Source organism: Haliotis rufescens, unplaced genomic scaffold, assembly GCF_023055435.1.
Source record: "Haliotis rufescens isolate VD_foot unplaced genomic scaffold, xgHalRufe1.0.p SCAF_9, whole genome shotgun sequence".
Lineage (NCBI taxonomy): Eukaryota > Metazoa > Mollusca > Gastropoda > Lepetellida > Haliotidae > Haliotis > Haliotis rufescens.
The window spans coordinates 20904883-20925607 of NW_025964383.1; the positions used below are offsets into that span (position 1 = coordinate 20904883).

Here is a 20725-nt window from a genome sequence, read left to right on the forward strand (position 1 = left end):
AAGGTCGTTCTGACTTGACCCGTAATGGGATGTCCTCAGGTCTTTGTTTAGCGGCAGCGAGAACTTAGATCTGATTTTAATTGGACTGGCTATCAACAAAGTCACCGAGCGTGACCACTCGATCCATTTAGTCTCACCTTACGACCACCATCGGCTGCTGTGGACCTTCTCTGACCCGGAATACCCACGGGGATTTCTTTACGATTAACCTTTCGATTACTGAAAGGATGGAAAACCAACCACATTTAAACGCATCCAATTTAAACAGTCAACCGATGCAACTGATCTTCAGTAGTGTAATACCGCAATGATCATGACGTTCATCTGGCTGATGACATCGAATACAATCTCGGCATTCATGCTTAGCTCTTGGGGCAGCATTAATTCTGGATAATATTCCACAAATGTGTCATAAATCAGACACGATCAACACCTCAATATTGAAAAACGTGGCTATTCAGTGTTGATTACCGCGATATCAATCTGATCACGCAGTTTTCTGTGTGACCTTTTGTCACTGAACATTGCACATTTACAGCCACTGGGTGTGCTCTTGTGCTTCTTTAACTGTTATGGCGTGATGTCATGCTGATGATACAGATCACTGACTTAGAGGCGGACAAAACACTTAATTATATAACATATGATTCTAAAGAGTGACTGAGACTCCCCTACCGCATCAGTGTTTATGGGGATAATGGAGTCCCGCCTCACGTTCGATTTGCTTCAATGAAATTAATTTTCAAATTTTGCAGTCACGATGCTTGCTACGATCTCCATGTAACAGGGTTATATAGTGTATTTTCTTTAACGCTAGTACACTCAGAAAAATATCCTCTACTTGACGGGGGTAAGTACATGTAAATAACCGAGTCAGAAAATCCAGTGAATGAACATCGATCTACGCTGTCACCGGGTCGTAAAACCAGACCAGCCACGGCCTGGTGACCATGCCGCTTCCCGCTCCCTCAATTGTCTGGCTTCAGTCACCATTCGGCAAAGTCCGGCGGTCGTCGTACTCCGTTGTCCATTCGTGACCAACTCGTGTTATTTTAACCCGGCTCGCCACGAGTGGAGACAAGCATGAGTTGCTGAAGACCAATTCGCACCCGAATCTTCACGGGTCGAGACAAGCATGGGTTGCTGAAGACCAATTCTCACCCGAATCTTCACGGGTCGAGACAACCATGGGTTGCTGAAGACCAATTCCAACCCGAATCTTCACGGGTCGAGACAAGCATGAGTTGCTGAAGACCAATTCCAACCAAAATCTTTACGGGTCAAGACAAGCATTGGTTGCTGAATACCAGTTCTAACCCGGATCGACACGGGTTAACATCACGCTGACATCAGGTGGACAAATTCAATGAGGAAAACCGATTATAACGATTGATATACACTAAATAATAGAGGCAATTTCAAGATTACTTTAATGCCAATGAAAAAGTAGTCTCTCCCAAGGGATGTGCGCGTCCAGCATGCGACAACCTTGGAACAACACGTGTACATACAATCCCTCTGACATTCGCTACCTTAACGTGTTCGGACATCAATGGGTAGCTATTCATAAGCCTGGTTATGTTAGACGTTACAATGGAAGGCAATGGAAGACGGATGTTCGCGCAACGCACTTGTTTAGCGGTGCGTGTCTAGAGGACAGTCTCCAAGCTGGATCTCCTCGATTCTGCCTAAAGCACAGATGTATCGACTTCTGTTCATAGATTAAATATTTACCTCCATAATCTGTTTCACCAACAGCTGAAGCCAAACGCCCCACATCCCTCATGTACAATTTAAAGCAGGTATCCACTTAATAGTGTTGTAAAGTCGATGACATCGATTTCCGTTGAAACGTTGTTTGTTAAGGAATGGTTCATTACAAAATCCAATACCAGTACCCCATCAGTTCGCCTTTGACTTGATGTCTCCAAGGCCGCTGTGTTTGTTGACACGACCATAAGCTTGGGAACGTACCTGAGTGTACTAGATTTATGTCCAGGGTCAAGAACAACGAACAACTTACCTGAAGAAACACGGCTGCATTTCGTTGTATTATTACGTATCACAGTGAGTGACTTAAAATTTAACGTCGCATTGACATTATTTTTGCAAATAGTGATCCGTATCATGGTGAAAATGATATAATTTTTATAAAAATTATTCAGTACAATTGTTAGTTATGTATTGGTGCAAGGGACCAAGGGATACACTTTAAAGGTGCCAGTCATTTATAAAAGAGAAGCTAGGGTCTTCAGTAAACTAAATGTTTTCTTGCAATGGGCAATATTTGCGTGAGTGAGTGAGGTTTTACACTGCCTTTAGCACTATTCCAAACATATCACGGCGGGGAACACCAGAAATGGGCTTCACACATCGTACCCATGGCGGGAATCGAGTCTGGCTACACGACCGCCGCCTATATTTGGAACACTGATAAAATTGACAATGACCCATTAAAAAAATGCGCGTGCTGGTCAGATAAAACACCCGTCCGTCAGACTTGTCTATGTTACTGTCAGTGTCTACATTCAGAACTTGTCACTTTACTCGCGTGTATATGTTACTGTCAGTGTCTACATTCAGACACTTTGTCACTTTACCCGCTTGTCTATGTTACTGTCAATGTCTACATTCAGACACTTTGTCACTCTACCAGCTTGTCTATGTTACTGTCAATGTCTACATTCAGACACTTGTCACTTTACTCGCGTGTATATGTTACGGTCAATATCTACATTCAGACACTTCGTCGCTTTACTCGCTTGTATATGTTACTGTCAATGTCTACATTCAGACACTTTGTCACTTTACCCGCTTGTCTATGTTACTGTCAATGTCTACATTCAGACACTTGTCACTTTACCCTCTTGTATATGTTACTGTCAGTGTCTACATTCAGACACTTTGTCACTCTACCAGCTTGTCTATGTTACTGTCAATGTCTACATTCAGACACTTGTCACTTTACTCGCGTGTATATGTTACGGTCAATATCTACATTCAGACACTTGTCACTTTACTCGCGTGTATATGTTACTGTCAATGTCTACATTCAGACACTTGTCACTTTACTCGCGTGTATATTTCTACTGTCAATATCTACATTCAGACACTTTGTCGCTTTACTCGCTTGTATATGTTACTGTCAATGTCTACATTCAGACACTTGTCACTTTACCCTCTTGTATATGTTACTGTCAGTGTCTACATTAAGACACCCTGTCACTTTACCCACTTGTATATGTTATTGTCAATGTCCACATTCAGACACTTTGTCGCTTTACTCGCTGGTAAAAAGCGGCGTAAAACTCACTCACTCACTCACTCACTCACTCACTCGGTTATGTCCCTGGGTACCAGTTCTAACCCGGAATCCCCACGAGGACGCTTTATGTGACAAACTGACAGATTCTTTTTGCAGTAAAACCCAATGCGTATGTCGGGGCACGGTTTGCCCAGTCTTTTTAGGCGCCGAAATGCGTTGTGCAGAGTTGCGTCCCTTTGGCACACCAGGAACCTCTGATCATGGGTTCGAATTCCGGTTCGCCCCGATTATGTTTCTAGGTTTGTCAGCACCATACCCGTGCTCGTGGTTTCACCGAAGAGGTAAACGTCTAAGACCTGCATGACTTCAGGCTTTCCTCCTACATCAAGTTGACACGTCGTGATATAACTGTAGTACTGTTAAAAGTGGCGTTAAACCAAACTCACTCACTCACTCACTCACTCACTCACCCACCCACCCACTCACCCACTCACTCACTCACTCGGTGGTGGCCACATCGATCAGGTGGTCTGGCTCGGTGACTAGGTTGATGGCGTGTCATCACTGGCGTGTCTAGATTTGTTTTGCTGAGACAATCTCATACCGAGGAGACATCCGGTTGTAGACGAGGTATGTCAGTCAGATAACAATAATGGAATGCCAACGCAAAGCCTCCCGTGGTGCAATGTAAGCATGATATCATTTTTATGCCTTTATGCTGTTTCATACATAAATTATTATATTAATACAAACACCATGTGTTCCTTCCGAGATCTCGTTACGTATCGATAACGCTATGATCAATACGTAGTTGAGTTTCTGAGAAAGTATCATTGACATTACAGTAAACTACGGTTATAACGAACTCAAAGGGACTAGTAATTTTAGTTCGTTATAACCGTAATTCGTTATAAGCATATATACAGCATAACTACAGCATATAGTCGGGACTAAAAAGTTAGTTCGTTATATCCGTTAGTTCGTTATAAGCGTGTTCGTTATAACCGTAGTTTACTGTATGTTGTTTGATTCAACCAAAGGCACATTTAACATAAAGGAACGCTCGTTATTCCGTAATAGGGAGAAATATTAAGAAGATATGACAAAAAAAGTATCTCCTTTTCCAAATAAAGGTCTTCTTGGGAAAATCAAGTTAGATAATATTTTTTCTACAAAGGGTACTTTTTTATCACCATAATAAAACATCCCAATATCGATGAGGCCTACCATAAGGATGGCGTTATCTAGTGTAGGCCGCTTATCCTCAGGTGTTTCATTCCTTCTGAATCAATTTTTTGAAGTTACTAATGAATGAGTTGGATGTACCACCGCGTTCAACAAAATTTGAGGACCGAGCGTTTGATATTCTGGGACAGTAGATGGGACTTATTTTGCCTCAGGTTTGCTTTTGATTTTACAAAATTAAAAAAACAAAAACATTTCACTTTCAAAATATCTACCTGAGATCCAAATATCTTTCAGAGGGAGGCTTGGGATGGCAATTGTGGATAATTGTGTCAATAACTTTATACTGTATAATTTTAATCGATCCCCTGGCCTCCTCATACCACAAAATGGTGCTTGCTGTTACCCTGCCTGGCGCTCTGCATTAAGGGTATAAAAGAAGGACCGAGTGTATACTGTGTCTGAGTGTGGTATCCATTTTAATCTGCGATAGGCTGGCACTATAGAATCGGCATTAGTCGGGACTACTACGCACATACCTACACTAACTCTTAAACGGTTTTGAAAGGTCGGTGACTAGATATAGAGCGAATGATGGATATTTTAAGGTTTATTGTGCCCTATTGAGCTAGAGCCCCCGCTGCTGTATTGCCTTATTAGACCCTCCACCAGGAACAGGTTATGTTTGTAAATCACACTGTGCTCACCACATGGAAACCTGTAACTACATCGATTGTGACAGGGAGGTCTGTGTGACAGAGATAGAGAAGTCAGAGGGACAGGGTGATCACGGGGACGGATCTGGAGGGGTCATATGCACAGGGACGTGACATGGGAGGACATAGACAGAAAGGCACAGCGACGTTACTGTGACACACGTAACAGGAACGTGAAAGGGAGGTTACTTGGACACAGGCTACAGGAACATTATGGTGGTTACTGGGACAGGGAGGTTACAGGAACGTGACAGGGAGGTTACTGGGACATAGGTTACAGGAACGTGACAGGGGGGTTACTTGGACAGACAGGTTGCAGGAACGTGACAGGGAGGTTACAGGAACGTGACAGGGGGGTTACTGGGACAGAGGTCACAGGAACGTGACAGGGAGGTTACTGGGACAGGCAGGTTGCAGTAACGTGACAGGGGGGTTACTGGGACAGGCAGGTTGCAGGAACGTGACAGGGGGGTTACTGGGACAGAGGTCACAGGAACGTGACAGGGAGGTTACTGGGACAGGCAGGTTGCAGGAACGTGACAGGGGGGTTACTGGGACAAAGGAGTAACAGGAACGTGACAGAGAGGTTACAGGAATGTGACAGTGAGTTTACTGGGACAGGCAGGTTGCAGGAACGTGACAGGGGGGTTAATGGGACAGATGTCACAGGAACGTGACAGGGAGGTTACTGGGACAGGGAGGTTACAGGAACGTGGCAGGGGGGTTACTGGGACAGAGGTCACAGGGAGGTTACTGGGACAGGCAGGTTGCAGGAACGTGACAGGGAGGTTACTGGGACAAAGGAGTAACAGGAACGTGACAGGGAGGTTACTGGGACAGACATGTTGCAGGAACGTGACAGGGAGGTTACTTGGACAAAGGAGTAACAGGAACGTGACAAGGAGGTTACTGGGACATGGAGGTTACAGGAACGTGACAGTGAGGTTACTGGGACAGGCAGGTTGCAGGAACGTGACAGGGAGGTTACTGGGACAGGGAGGTTACAGGAACGTGACAGGGGGGTTACTGGGACAGAGGTCACAGGGAGGTTACTGGGACAGGCAGGTTGCAGGAACGTGACAGGGAGGTTACTGGGACAAAGGAGTAACAGGAACGTGACAGGGAGGTTACTGGGACAGACAGGTTGCAGGAACGTGACAGGGAGGTTACTTGGATATAGGTTACAGGAACGTGACAGGGAGGTTATTAGGACAGGCAGTTTACAGGAACGTGAGAGGGATGGAACAGGGGCGGTTATGTTTTTAAAATCAATATAGAAACAGGCAAGTGTTACGTGGGAATGTCGTGTTCAACAAATGTCACATCAGTTAGGTGTCTAGTGGGTAATTTGCATAATTAATATGGCATCCCCAATCTCATAAAACTTAGATCTTTGTTCTCGCTATTGTCACTGAGGACATCCAATTCCAGGTCACGTCATAACGACCTTTCACAAACGTGGACCGACAAATGAAGTGATTAACAAGAAGTCGACATTAGCAAACATCAGAAAGCAACTTTCTCGAGTGGAACGGCACTAGTTTCAAACTGGCGACTTCCATTCCAGGCTAACCTTGAAAGACATCGATTCAACATTTGAATTCAGAACAAACAAAAGATCTGGAATAGATGACCGAATCATCCAATACATGACCGAAATAATATGACACTATTTCAACGGGCTGTGGAAAGAATCTTCCGTTTTTAATGTTTATCCAACGGAATCAACACATAGACGACGAGTTGAACGGAATCAGTCGTACAGCCTGTATTTGTCGTTCGGAATAGCCCGCGTTAGCCAATTCGAGGTTGCATGATTACGAAACCATTTCGACTGTCACTTTTCCGATCTGGTAAGCGACACTCTGATTGGTTGGATGAAAGGCAGATCTCACGTCACCCGTAACGGGATGTCCTTAGATCTTTGTTTAGCGGTAGCGAGAACTAAGATCTGATTTCAATAAAATTGATGGCATTACTAAAATGGCTACATACAGCATCAGCAGTGTATAAAGTATCCATGGTAACACAATATGACAACATTGAGGATGCTGGATCAACCAGGTCACTTTGTAACCTTAAAGTGCCCATTTACTAACTTGTACTAATGGGTTTTTGTGCCGAAGTCTATTCACATCACCCCAATGTTAAGAGGTTGAATTCTTATATCAACATGCTGTTATTGATGAGACGTGTTAGTGTGATTCATGTATAAATCGCTGTCCAGCTCAGTTGTTCATGCCGTACAATATGATGTTTCACATTGACATTTCTAACCACATGCGCTAAATGAAAAATATGGGTATTATTTACAAACCAAACACCACCAACTGAAGAAGAATAATCTGGTGTCAAAATCAAAATAAAACAATTTGTGTGAATAATTATCTTGGGGTCATGTCAAAATAAAATAGAACAATTTATGTGAATAATTATCCAGGTTCATGTAAAAATCATAATAGAACAGTTTGCGTGAATAATTATTAAGGGGACATGTCAAAACTAAAGAGAACAATTTGTGTGTATAATTATCTAGGGGACATGTCAAAATATAATAGAACAATTTGTGTGATAATCATCCAGGTTCATGTAAAAGTCATAATAGAACAGTTTGTGTGAATAATTATCTAGGAGACATGTCAAAATCAAAAGAAAACAATTTGTGTGAATAATTATCTTGGGGACATGTCAGAACTTAATAGAACATTTCGTGTGATTAATTATTCAGGTCCATGTCAAATACCAAAATAGCCTGCGCACATTGTACCCACATTGGGAGTCGAACCTAGACCTTCGACGTGACGAAGCAAGGCGTCACCCACTAGGCTGCCCAGCGCCACAACCGTACAAGGAAGTGACCAGAATGATATAACTCATCTGTCAAACAAAATATTTTTCGAGCATTGCGACGCGGAGATTGGGACTGAGGCATGTATTATACCGAAGGCGTTTTTTGTGTAATTAGAAAATGAAAGCGCTCTTGTTAAATTTGATTATGTCGATTTAACCTTTGGTCATTCCTGCAACAGTTTGTACAATGCAATCTATGACTAGGTAAGTTTATGTAAATATAAATTGGTTTAATGAAAACTGGGGTAAGGATTGGATATGCAATCACACGACCTCTGCCATGTAGTTGAAACTTAAGATATTTTCAATTGAAAATCAAACTCATGATAAAATCAACCGAGAGGTATAGTTTCTTTTGCCCCTCAATATAGTTTGTTTTGGTTATGTTCCGATGTGTCGTATCAATGCTGGAGGAAACCCCAAAGTCACGTAGATGTTTACCGCTGTAGTGGTCCCAACTGAGCGAGTGAGTGAGTGAGTGAGATTGACGCCGCTTTTAACAGTATTCTACTTTTATGACGGCGTGTCAACTTATTGTTGGTGGAAAGACCCAAGTGATACAGATCTCAGATGTTGTACCACTTTGGTGACCCAAAGAGAACGAATACGGACTTGTTAGACTTGGTGGACTTGATAGACAACCAGATGGTCCTATATAGAACTCTGCACGTCGACTGGCGGGGCCTTTAACCACTGGGCTACCCGTACCTCGTTGTTGTGAGTTCGTTTTACTTGTTATCTAGCTGGCTTAAATTGTTATCTTATTTGTTGTATTCGTTATCTAGTTTGTTTAATCGTTATCTATTTTTTTAATTCATTCTAGTTTGTTTTATTCGTTATCTAGATTGTTTTTCTCGTTATCTAGTTTGTTTTATTCTTTATCTAGTTGTTTTATTTGTTATCTGGGTGTTTTGCTCGTTATCTAGTTTGTTTTATTCCTTATCTACTTAATTTGTTTTATTCGTTATCTAGTTTATTTTTTTCCTTATCTAGATGGTTTTACTCGTTATCTAGTTTGTTTTATTCATTCCATAGTTGTTTTATTCGTTATCTGGATGTTTTACTCGTTATTTAGTTTGTTTTATTCCTTATCTAGTTATTTTGTTTTATTCGTTATCTAGTTTATTTTATTTGTTATCTAGATGTTTTACTCGTTATCTAGTTTGTTTTATTCATTACATAGTTGTTTTATTCATTATCTGTATGTTTTACTCGTTATCTAGTTTGTCTTATTCATTATCCAGTGTGTATTATTCGTTATCTAGTTTGTATTATTCGTTATCTTGTTTGTTTTAATATCTACACGCCATGCTAGCCCTGCTGACAAATACATTCATTTAACCGAAAGATTAGTTAAAGCAGATCAGAAAATGTCATGGATGACATAACAGAAGCTATGTTACCCGTAAAGAATCTGAACAGTTTGATTGTTGTTTAACGCCGCACTCAGCATTCCAGATACACGAAGGCGGTCTGTATATAATCGAGTCTGGACCAGACAATCCAGTGATTGACATCATGAACATCGTTCTATGTATTTGGGATACGACGACATGCATCAACCTAGTCATCGAGCCCTACAACCCGATCCCGTATGTCGCGTCTTGTTGAGCATGGGTTGCTAAAGACCATCTCTAAACCGGATCTTCATGGAGGTTATTTCACGGGAGCGCCTTCACGGGGTAGAATCTAATCAGCAATTTGTCTTTTCGTTTGTTTGAGCCGAACTATCGATTGACGAGGCTTCAGTTTGCGACATGATCAGGTTACGGAAGTTTCGTGCGCTAGTCGACTTTGAAAGTATTTAGCGTGTTAGATGTCCATGCACGAATAGTGTCAGTCGCGTTTTTCACGTTTTGATCCCTTGATTAATGTATTTAATCTGTCAACGTTCGGAGGGTGTAACATAACGGTGTGTGTGTTTGGTTGATGAAGAAAACAAAGTATTGTTGTTCAGTAGTTGTTCCGTGGTGGTAGTAGTTGAAGTAATAGTTTTTATTGTTGGTGTAGTAGTGGTAGTGGTAGTAGTAGTGATAGTAGTAGTGGTTGTGGTAGTGGTAGTAGTAGTGGTAGTAGTAGTGGTAGTAGTAGTAGTAGTAGTAGTAGTAGTAGTAGTAGTAGTAAGAAGTAGTAAGTGTAGTCGTCGTAGAAGAAGTAGTAGTAATAGCAGAAGTAGAAGTAGTCGTTGTAGTAGAAACAGTAGTAGTAATAATAGTAATAGTAGTAGAAGTAGAAGAAGTAGTAGTAGAAGTAGTTGTTGTAGTAATCGTAGGAGGAGGAGCAACTACAGTAGTAGTAGTAGTAGCAGTGTAGTAGTTGCTGTAGTATTAGGAGAAGGAGCAATCAAATTAGTAGTAGTAGTAGTAGTAGTGAAATAGTGTAGAAGTAGTAGTAGTAGTGTAGTCGTTGCTGTAGTAGTAGGAGGAGGAGGAGGGCAATTACAGTAGAAGCAGTAGTTTTTGTTGTACTAGAACTAATTGTCGTCGTGGTAGTTATTCTTATGTTGTACATATTGTTCCCCAAGATTTGAGAGCTACCCCTCAAAAACCTTTGTTGTGAAATATATTCACATCACAAAATAATAAGTCTTTTGTCAAGCAAATCGCAACGATTCATCAGCTGGTGATGCGGCGGTGGGTTCGGGTATGTCAACTTAACTGGTTTATAACATTACACTCGACTCGTTTCATACCTTTCATGGACATGCGTTTCATTTCAGCGTCCACATATGACGACTTGAGGTTGTTATTTACTGAATGAGCTTAAAATTTCCTTAAACGTTGATTTCGTTGGAAGGATGAAATGACCCCCTTTTAAACAGCCCCTCTAAACTGGCAAGTCTCCATTATATAATTATACAATGTATACATTGTTCCAAAGATACTTGTACATTTTGTAGGATAATGTTTGAAACCAATACCATTGTTTTATTGCAGTTTTTTTTAATTCATATTGGAACCAGGGACCGTTTCCTGTTTTTACCGTTACCAAAGTTGTGGAATTACGACAGATTTCTTTTCGACATGGAATGTTTGAACTGTCACATGGATGCAGTACCCGTGACAATCCGGGGTAGAATGGTTCCTCAGAAACCCATGCTTGCTGTAAGAGAGACTATGCTTGTCGTAAGACGCGACTAATAATGGGATCGTGTTGTCAGGCTCGCTGACTTGGTTGATGCATGTAATCGTATCCCTATTGCGTAGATCGATGCTCATGATGTCAATCACTTGATTGTCTGATCCAGACTCGATTATGTACAGACCGCCTTCATATTGCTGGATGCGGCGTTAAATAAACAAATAAACGAATGGAAACAATAGCATGACTGAGATGTGCTTCCCGCTTGCCTTCCCCTTGCTTTTCTCCTCATGTGTGCGAGAGCGTCATTCCATGACGAGTGAAGCAGAGAAAGGATGAGCACTATTAAAGCTCTTTAGCCATTCAGTCAGCTGTTATGTCAGTTACAGCATGGCGGTGACGTATTTACATTGTTCCTGAACTTTAATGACACTTGATATTTGCAAATACACCCTTGGAAACTAAAGTTCCTCTAGAATATGCATTTGACTCTTGTCACTAAGTAGTTTCTGTGTGAGAATGCATTGTTTATTTATCGGGACAAGAAGGGGAGATAACTATGTAGTTACCTGTATTGTTGTATCTAAACCATTCCCATATCAACATTACATGCACAATGAGACAACCACAGGTATGAACATAGCGGAATGCATGTTTCAGTCCCGAGCGTGATACACGAAATCAATATATTGATTTCTAGGGTATACTGTACATGACACATGTAGACTATGGCATATGGCTCCGGTACAGGAGCTGACTGGCCTTAGTGTACACAGGAGCTGAATGGCTTTACTGTACCCAGGAGCTGACTGGCCTTAGTGTACACAGGAGCTTACTGGCCTTAGTGTACACAGGAGCTGACTGGTGTTAGTGTACACAGGAGCTCACTGGTGTTAGTGTACACAGGAGCTGACTGGCCTTAGTGTACACAGGAGCTTACTGGCCTTACTGTACACAGGAGCTGACTGGCCTTAGTGTACACAGGAGCTGACTGGTGTTAGTGTACACAGGAGCTGACTGGTGTTAGTGTACACAGGAGCTTACTGGCCTTAGTGTACACAGGAGCTTACTGGCCTTACTGTACACAGGAGCTTACTGGCCTTAGTGTACATAGGAGCTTACTGGCCTTACTGTACACAGGAGCTTACTGGCCTTAGTGTACACAGGAGCTGACTGGCCTTACTGTACACGGGAGCTGACTGGCCTTACTGTACACGGGAGCTGACTGGCCTTAGTGTGCACAGGAGCTGACTGGCCTTAGTATACACAGGAGCTGAATGGCCTTAGTGTGCACAGGAGCTGACAGGCCTCAGTGTGCACAGGAGCTGACTGGCCTTACTGTACACGGGAGCTGAATGGCCTTAGTGTGCACAGGAGCTGACTGGCCTTAGTATACACAGTAGCTGACTGGCCTTAGTGTGCACAGGAGCTGACAGGCCTTACTGTACACGGGAGCTGACTGATGTTAGTGTACACAGGAGCTGAATGGCCTTACTGTACACAGGAGCTGACTGGTGTTAGTGTACACAGGAGCTGAATGGCCTTACTGTACACAGGAGCTGACTGGTGTTAGTGTACACAGGAGCTGAATGGCCTTACTGTACACAGGAGCTGACTGGTGTTAGTGTACGCACGAGCTGACTGGTGTTAATGTACACACGAGCTGACTCTCTCTCTCTCGTGGTGTCCATAAAATGATGCCCGATAAAACACGTGAACACGCAACACAAGCCAAAACACTTTCTGCCACCGATGCGCCATGAAACACTTTGAAAGCTCCACCAAGGCCCAGTGTGTTCTTTACAGTGGGAGGTGGTTGCAGACATGAAAAACAAACTAACTGCTGGAGTGAGTGAGTGAGTGAGTTGTTCTGCGTTCATTTTGGTTTTACCACGGAGCGTGACACTAACAATATTCTTCACGCTTCTGTGTACACTAACACCATTCAGCTCCCGTGTACAGTAAGGCCATTCAGCTCCTGTGTATAGTAAGGCCAGTCAGCTCCTGTGTACACTAACACCAGTCAGCTCCCGTGTACAGTAAGGCCAGTCAGCTCCCGTGTACACTAACACCAGTCAGCTCCTGTGTACACTAACACCAGTCAGCTCCCGTGTACACTAACACCAGTCAGCTCCTGTGCACACTAACACCAGTCAGCTCCCGTGTACACTAACACCAGTCAGCTCCTGTGCACACTAACACCAGTCAGCTCCTGTGCACACTAACACCAGTCAGCTCCTGTGTACACTAACACCAGTCAGCTCCCATGTACACTAACACCAGTCAGCTCCCGTGTACACTAACACCAGTCAGCTCCCGTGTGCAGTAAAGCCAGTCATCTCCTGTGTACAGTAAAGCCATTCAGCTCCTGTGTACACTAACACCAGTCAGCTCCTGTGTACACTAACACCAGTCAGCTCCCGTGTACACTAACACCAGTCAGCTCCTGTGTACAGTAAGGCCAGTCAGCTCCTGTGCACACTAACACCAGTCAGCTCCTGTGTACAGTAAAGCCATTCAGCTCCTGTGCACACTAACACCAGTCAGCTCCTGTGTACACTAACACCAGTCAGCTTCTGTGTACACTAACACCAGTCAGCTCCCGTGTACACTAACACCAGTCAGCTCCTGTGTACAGTAAAGCCAGTCAGCTCCTGTGTACAGTAAAGCCATTCAGCTCCTGTGCACACTAACACCAGTCAGCTCCTGTGTACACTAACACCAGTCAGCTCCCGTGTACACTAACACCAGTCAGCTCCTGTGTACAGTAAAGCCATTCAGCTCCTGTGCACACTAACACCATTCAGCTCCTGTGTACAGTAAAGCCATTCAGCTCCTGTGCACACTAACACCAGTCAGCTCCTGTGTACACTAACACCAGTGAGCTCCTATGTACACTAACACCAGTCAGCTTCTGTGTACACTAAGGCCAGTCAGCTCCTGTGTACAGTAAGGCCATTCAGCTCCTGTGTACACTAAGGCCAGTCAGCTCCTGTGTACACTAAGGCTTGTCAGCTCATGTGTACAGTAAGGCCAGTCAGCTCCTGTGTACACTAACACCAGTCAGCTCCTGTGTACAGTAAAGCCATTCAGCTCCTGTGCACACTAACACCAGTCAGCTCCTGTGTACACTAACACCAGTCAGCTTCTGTGTACACTAACACCAGTCAGCTCCCGTGTACACTAACACCAGTCAGCTCCTGTGTACACTAACACCAGTCAGCTCCCGTGTACACTAACACCAGTCAGCTCCCGTGTACACTAACACCAGACAGCTCCCGTGTACAGTAAAGCCATTCAGCTCCTGTGCACACTAACACCAGTCAGCTCCTGTGTACACTAACACCAGTCAGCTCCTGTGTACAGTAAAGCCATTCAGCTCCTGTGCACACTAACACCAGTCAGCTCCTGTGTACACTAACACCAGTCAGCTTCTGTGTACACTAACACCAGTCAGCTCCCGTGTACACTAACACCAGTCAGCTCCTGTGTACACTAACACCAGTCAGCTCCCGTGTACACTAACACCAGTCAGCTCCCGTGTACACTAACACCAGACAGCTCCCGTGTACACTAACACCAGTCAGCTCCCGTGTACACTAACACCAGTCAGCTCCTGTGTACACTAACACCAGTCAGCTCCCGTGTACACTAACACCAGTCAGCTCCTGTGTTCACTAACACCAGTCAGCTCCCGTGTACACTAACACCAGTCAGCTCCTGTGTACACTAACACCAGTCAGCTCCCGTGTACACTAACACCAGTCAGCTCCTGTGTACAGTAAAGCCATTCAGCTCCTGTGCACACTACCACCAGTCAGCTCCCGTGTACAGTAAAGCCATTCAGCTCCTGTGCACACTAACACCAGTCAGCTCCTGTGTACACTAACACCAGTCAGCTCCCGTGTACAGTAAAGCCATTCAGCTCCTGTGCACACTAACACCAGTCAGCTCCCGTGTACACTAACACCAGTCAGCTCCTGTGTACAGTAAAGCCATTCAGCTCCTGTGCACACTAACACCAGTCAGCTCCCGTGTACAGTAAAGCCATTCAGCTCCTGTGCACACTAACACCAGTCAGCTCCCGTGTACACTAACACCAGTCAGCTCCTGTGTACAGTAAAGCCATTCAGCTCCTGTGCACACTAACACCAGTCAGCTCCCGTGTACAGTAAAGCCATTCAGCTCCTGTGCACACTAACACCAGTCAGCTCCCGTGTACACTAACACCAGTCAGCTCCTGTGTACAGTAAAGCCATTCAGCTCCTGTGCACACTAACACCAGTCAGCTCCTGTGTACACTAACACCAGTCAGCTTCTGTGTACACTAACACCAGTCAGCTCCTGTGTACACTAACACCAGTCAGCTCCTGTGTACACTAAGGCCATTCAGCTCCTGTGCACACTAACACCAGTCAGCTCCTGTGTACACTAACACCAGTCAGCTCCTGTGTACACTAACACCAGTCAGCTTCTGTGTACACTAAGGCCAGTCAGCTCTTGTGTACAGTAAGGCCATTCAGCTCCTGTGTACACTAAGGCCAGTCAGCTCCTGTGTACACTAAGGCCTGTCAGCTCATGTGTACAGTAAGGCCAGTCAGCTCCTGTGTACACTAAGGCCAGTCAGCTCCTGTGTACACTAACACCAGTCAGCTCCTGTGTACACTAACACCAGTCAGCTCCTGTGCACAGTAAAGCCATTCAGCTCCTGTGCACACTAACACCAGTCAGCTCCTGTGTACACTAAAGCCATTCAGCTCCTGTGTACAGTAAAGCCATTCAGCTCCTGTGCACACTAACACCAGTCAGCTCCTGTGTACACTAACACCAGTCAGCTCCTGTGTACACTAAGGCCAGTCAGCTCCTGTGTACAGTAAAGCCATTCAGCTCCTGTGCACACTAACACCAGTCAGCTCCTGTGTACACTAAGGCCATTCAGGTCCCGTGTACACTAACACCAGTCAGCTCCCGTGTACAGTAAAGCCAGTCAGCTCCTGTGTACACTAAGGCCAGTCAGCTCCCGTGTACAGTAAAGCCAGTCAGCTCCCGTGTACACTAACACCATTCAGCTCCTGTGCACACTAACACCAGTCAGCTCCTGTGTACACGAAGGCCATTCAGCTCCCGTGTACACTAACACCAGTCAGCTCCCGTGTACAGTAAAGCCAGTCAGCTCCTGTGTACACTAAGGCCAGTCAGCTCCCGTGTACAGTAAAGCCAGTCAGCTCCCGTGTACACTAACACCATTCAGCTCCTGTGCACACTAACACCAGTCAGCTCCTGTGTACACTAAGGCCAGTCAGCTCCTGTGTACAGTAAAGCCATTCAGCTCCTGTGCACACTAACACCAGTGTAACCCCTAGTGTAACCGAACACGGCTTGTGGTTAAAGCGTCGCTCTTCGCGCCGACCACTTCTGGTGTCCCCGGGCCGTGATTTTGCTGGAATATTGCTGAAAGCAGCATAAAACCATATTCTTTCATCCACTTTACAGTGAAGTTACAGTTCACGCAACGACCAAGGTTGTCGGCTGGAAATTCCGCCCTTGCACAGTCAGTACAACCGAGCGCAAAGGTTAGTATGTCACACGCAACCAAACGCAATTGCAACTGCGTTTTTTGAATATTAGAATTCAACAAACCACGATAATGCTACCTGTCACTGTACGAATTATATTAACATGTACAGGTACATACATTCTGTAGATCGATAGATGTTGCTATTGACGTGAGAAAAGCAATATCGTTAGGCGACGAGTGTTATTAAAAGTAAGTGTTCAGCGAGTTTCACGTCTCGCGCCAACACATTGACGTGACTCAATTAGATTTGAAATCAATTGGTTGCATATGATATGTCATGATGATCTCTTCACGCCTGAGTGGGTACGACAGTGTTAACCTGCCACAAGGAATGTACTGTGTACAGTGAAATCCAGTTAGAGTGGACGGTCCGGATCCTAGTGAAACCACACGGATCAACCAATTTCCGGATCACTGGATCAATTCATTTACGAAGCAAAGTCATTTCAATGTAATTAGACGTTCTAACATGAATCGTCTGTTAATTGGGATCCGGATTAACGGGTCCTGTGTGTGTGTGTGTGTGTGTGTGTGTGTGTGTGTGTGTGTGTGTGTGTGTGTGTGTGTGTGTGTATTGTGTGTGTGTGGTTTTTTTTATTGTGTGTGTGTGTGTGTGTGTGTGTGTGTGTGTGTGTTTATTTTGTGTGTGTGTGTTTGTGTGTGTGTTTATTGTGTGTGTGTGTGTGTGTGTGTGTGTGTGTGTGTGTGTGTGTGTGTGTGTGTGTGTGTGTGTGTGTGTGTGTGTGTGTGTGTGTGTGTGTGTGTGTGTTTATTGTTATATTATACATTTAAATATCACAGGTATCAAGGTACTAGTATCTGCTCAAATGCAGTTTTATTTCATCCCCCGGCCAGTGGTTCCGTTTGCAGTCCAGTTATCATTCTCAACTTCCTAGGGAGTATACAACCCAAGCTGTCTACGGGCGCTAGATGTTTTTTTACACCCACCTCACATATCGGGTACCCATTCCCTGCTGGGTGAACAGAGGCACATTTGAACTAAGTCGCTTGCCCAGTGTGCAACCACACGTTTTGACACTTGTGATTCGGGTGTATGTACGTATTCTTGTTTCGTGGGTGTGTTTCGAGTGTGTCGTCTTTTGGTATCGAACCATCGTTCTCCGTCCAAGCGCTGTATCCACGAGCACACTGTAGTGGTTGCAGACATGAGTGAGTGAGTTGGGTTTAACGCCGCTTTTAGCAATATTCCAGTTATATCGCGGCGTGTCAGCTTAATGTGGGAGGAAAGCCCGAAGTGATGCAGGTCTCAGGCGTTTACCACTTCGGTGAAACCCACGTGCACGGGTATGGTGCTGACAAACCTAGAAACATAATCGGGGCGAACCGGGATTCGAACCCACAATCATAGGTTTCTGGCGTGTCAAGGGGACGCAACTCTGCACAGCGAATCGCGGCGCCTTAGACGACTGGGCCCCCCGTGCCCCCCGTGCCCCCCGTTGCAGACATGAATGGCATACGTGAACTAACAACTTGGAGTGAGTGAGTTGTTCTACGTCCGTCTTGGTATTATCACGGTGAGACACTAAGAATAAACTGCACGCTCTACACCCTTAATCGAACATACTCGTCACAGCACACACATCTGTCATTATGCACGTGTATCCCCGTAAGACTGAGAAAAATAAAACAGAAAATAACGCTGAGAAAAAGTTGTAAGTACAGATTTTGAATATGTAGAGAAAATATATTGATGGTATGAATTAATTCCCTTTTCATCGCGTTTCATTGGTTTCAAATCCGATCCGACACTATATCAGTTGTAACATCAGGTCAGCTTTATGTGGGAGGAAACTCCGAAGTGACGCAAGTTGAAGACTATTACTTTGATGAAACACCCGTGCAGGGACATGGTCCCAGACCAATGATCACAATCGATCGAATCTGGGTTCGAACCAACGAGGAGCGGATCCTGGCACAGCTGAGGACCCGTCTCTTCAGAAACCACCTCGTGGTTCCCGATCGTGTTTCCTTTCACAAAACATGCATTCCTACCAACAATAACTGAACTGGTTTAACAGGACAACATGCCCCTTCATGTCCAAACCAGTATAAAGAGCTAAATAGCATCGATGGCATTTGTTCTTTCCCCCCTTCTTTTTATACAGATGTGCTCATTTATCGTAAAGGGCACAGGTAATCCCCTGAACGTTTGTGGAGTAGGATGCGCTGTGAGCGGTTCGAATCCCAAGTTGGGCCGATTATAACGTGGTCTTTCTGCTCCATACCAAGCACCGAACCCGTGGTGATGGTCAACGACCTGCATCACATGATGCCGTGCCACCGTGGCACGGTAACCTTGAAGATCCGGGTTAGAATAAGTCTCCCGCAACCCATGCTTGCCGTAAGAGGCGACATGGCTTGTCGGAGGAGGAGACGAATGGGATAGGGTGGTCAGGCTCGCTGACTTGGTTGAAGCATGTCATAGTATCCAAATTGCGTGGATCGATGCTTATGATGTTAATCACTGGATTGTCTGGTCCAGGATTGATTATTTACAGACTGCCGTCGTATAGTTCGAGTGCGGCGTTAAACAACAAACAAAACAAACAAAACAAAACACTGTATGATGACTGTTGACAACTCACATTCAAGGGTATTCCGACATGGGTACAATGTGTGAAGCCCATTTCTGGTGTCCCCCGCCGTGATATTGCTGGAATGTTGCTAAAAGCGGCGTAAAACCACACTCACTCACTACCTCACTACTCTTTTTTATCAGTCTAATTGTATATACACTTCAGTTAAGTGATAACTTGACTTTGGTTAAAGATATCGATACTCGTATTTAATCATTTATTCAAACGTCAACCATGCCTTGAGATCAGCAGTCTGACAACTGAAAACTCTCGTCGAAAAAACTGCCTCATTTCAAAGTTGTTCATGATCTTTAATCCCATACCTGCCCTACGTACACATCAATGATGCGCGTGTGTCTTGTGTTTGTTGTGAGAAAAAAGGGGCGGAGCAGTATCTTTGTACCAAACTCATACCATGGCAACACGATAATACCTTTCATTTTCTTGTATACCACCAAACATTGCTGCAGTAACGTTAGCAAACCAATTACACGCTCTACATGCTAATTCATACGGCACGTCCTGCTTAAAAAAACAGTTGAATCATAAATACAAAATAGCTTCGTTGTAATTACGAATAGAGACCCTTTGACTACAGGCAAGTTGTTCGGCTGTCGTTACCAGCCCACACACACATGATTCGAACATAAACTTTCAATGAAAACATACCGTATGATAACATATTAGGATATGAAAACCACGACAACAAATTATAGTGACAGGTGACAAAAAGTCTCACCTTGTGACGATCTTCTCGTCTTTCCCAGGCTTCTTCAACCTGAAGAACATAGCACACATGACTGTATGTTCAGTAAACTGGCTCTATATATATCCCTTGAATTTCTTGGTGAATTGCCACCAAAAGTCACCAACAAATAGGATGTATGCCCAACGCAATTGTCTGTACACTGTCTCCTCGAAACGGATCACTCAGCCTGCTTGTGGCCTGTCGTTCAGTTGTCGTCTGCCCGTTTATCTGTCGTCTGCTCCGTCCTCCGCGAGATCTTCGAGTCCAGGCTCGGCGGATGGTGACACTGCGCTAGTCAATTCTAACGCACACGGTATATCGATTCATTCGAAACATGTTGGGACAGTTTTGAAGCCTCAGTAACATAAGCGCGAACCACCCGTAAATGGGTCTAACACGGTTTACAGAATGTAAACAAGGGGAGGTAAGCGCTGTGTAATGTGGGTAAGTGGTCTAACGATTTCAGTGTCTAGTACCCGATTCCAAGACATCGACCCGCAATGACAGCGGTAAACAGTGGTAGCAGTCAGGTGTCTGGCTATAGTCACTGAATATTGACGAAGAAAGGGGAACTATTCGCAAATATTCTAGCAGAAGTGTATTTGCCTACATTTGATCCAGATTGTTGACTGTTAGGGTAAAGCACGGGTGGCCACTGTCTATTTGGAATGGAACCTAGATAGTCGATGCTGGATAGTGGTATTG

General features: G+C 44.4%; 1 protein-coding gene across 1 annotated transcript in view; it reads right to left on the minus strand.

The window, feature by feature from the left end:
* The window catches only part of LOC124144703, a 44994-nt gene extending 24637 nt beyond the window's left edge, over positions 1–20357 (minus strand). Inside the window, exon 1 of the mRNA XM_046514239.2 lies at positions 20012–20357. Coding sequence (XP_046370195.1) covers positions 20012–20070 — 59 coding nt within the window. The 5' untranslated portion in view covers positions 20071–20357. The remainder of the gene's footprint in view (positions 1–20011) is intronic.
* Between the last annotated feature and the right edge of the window lie 368 nt (positions 20358–20725).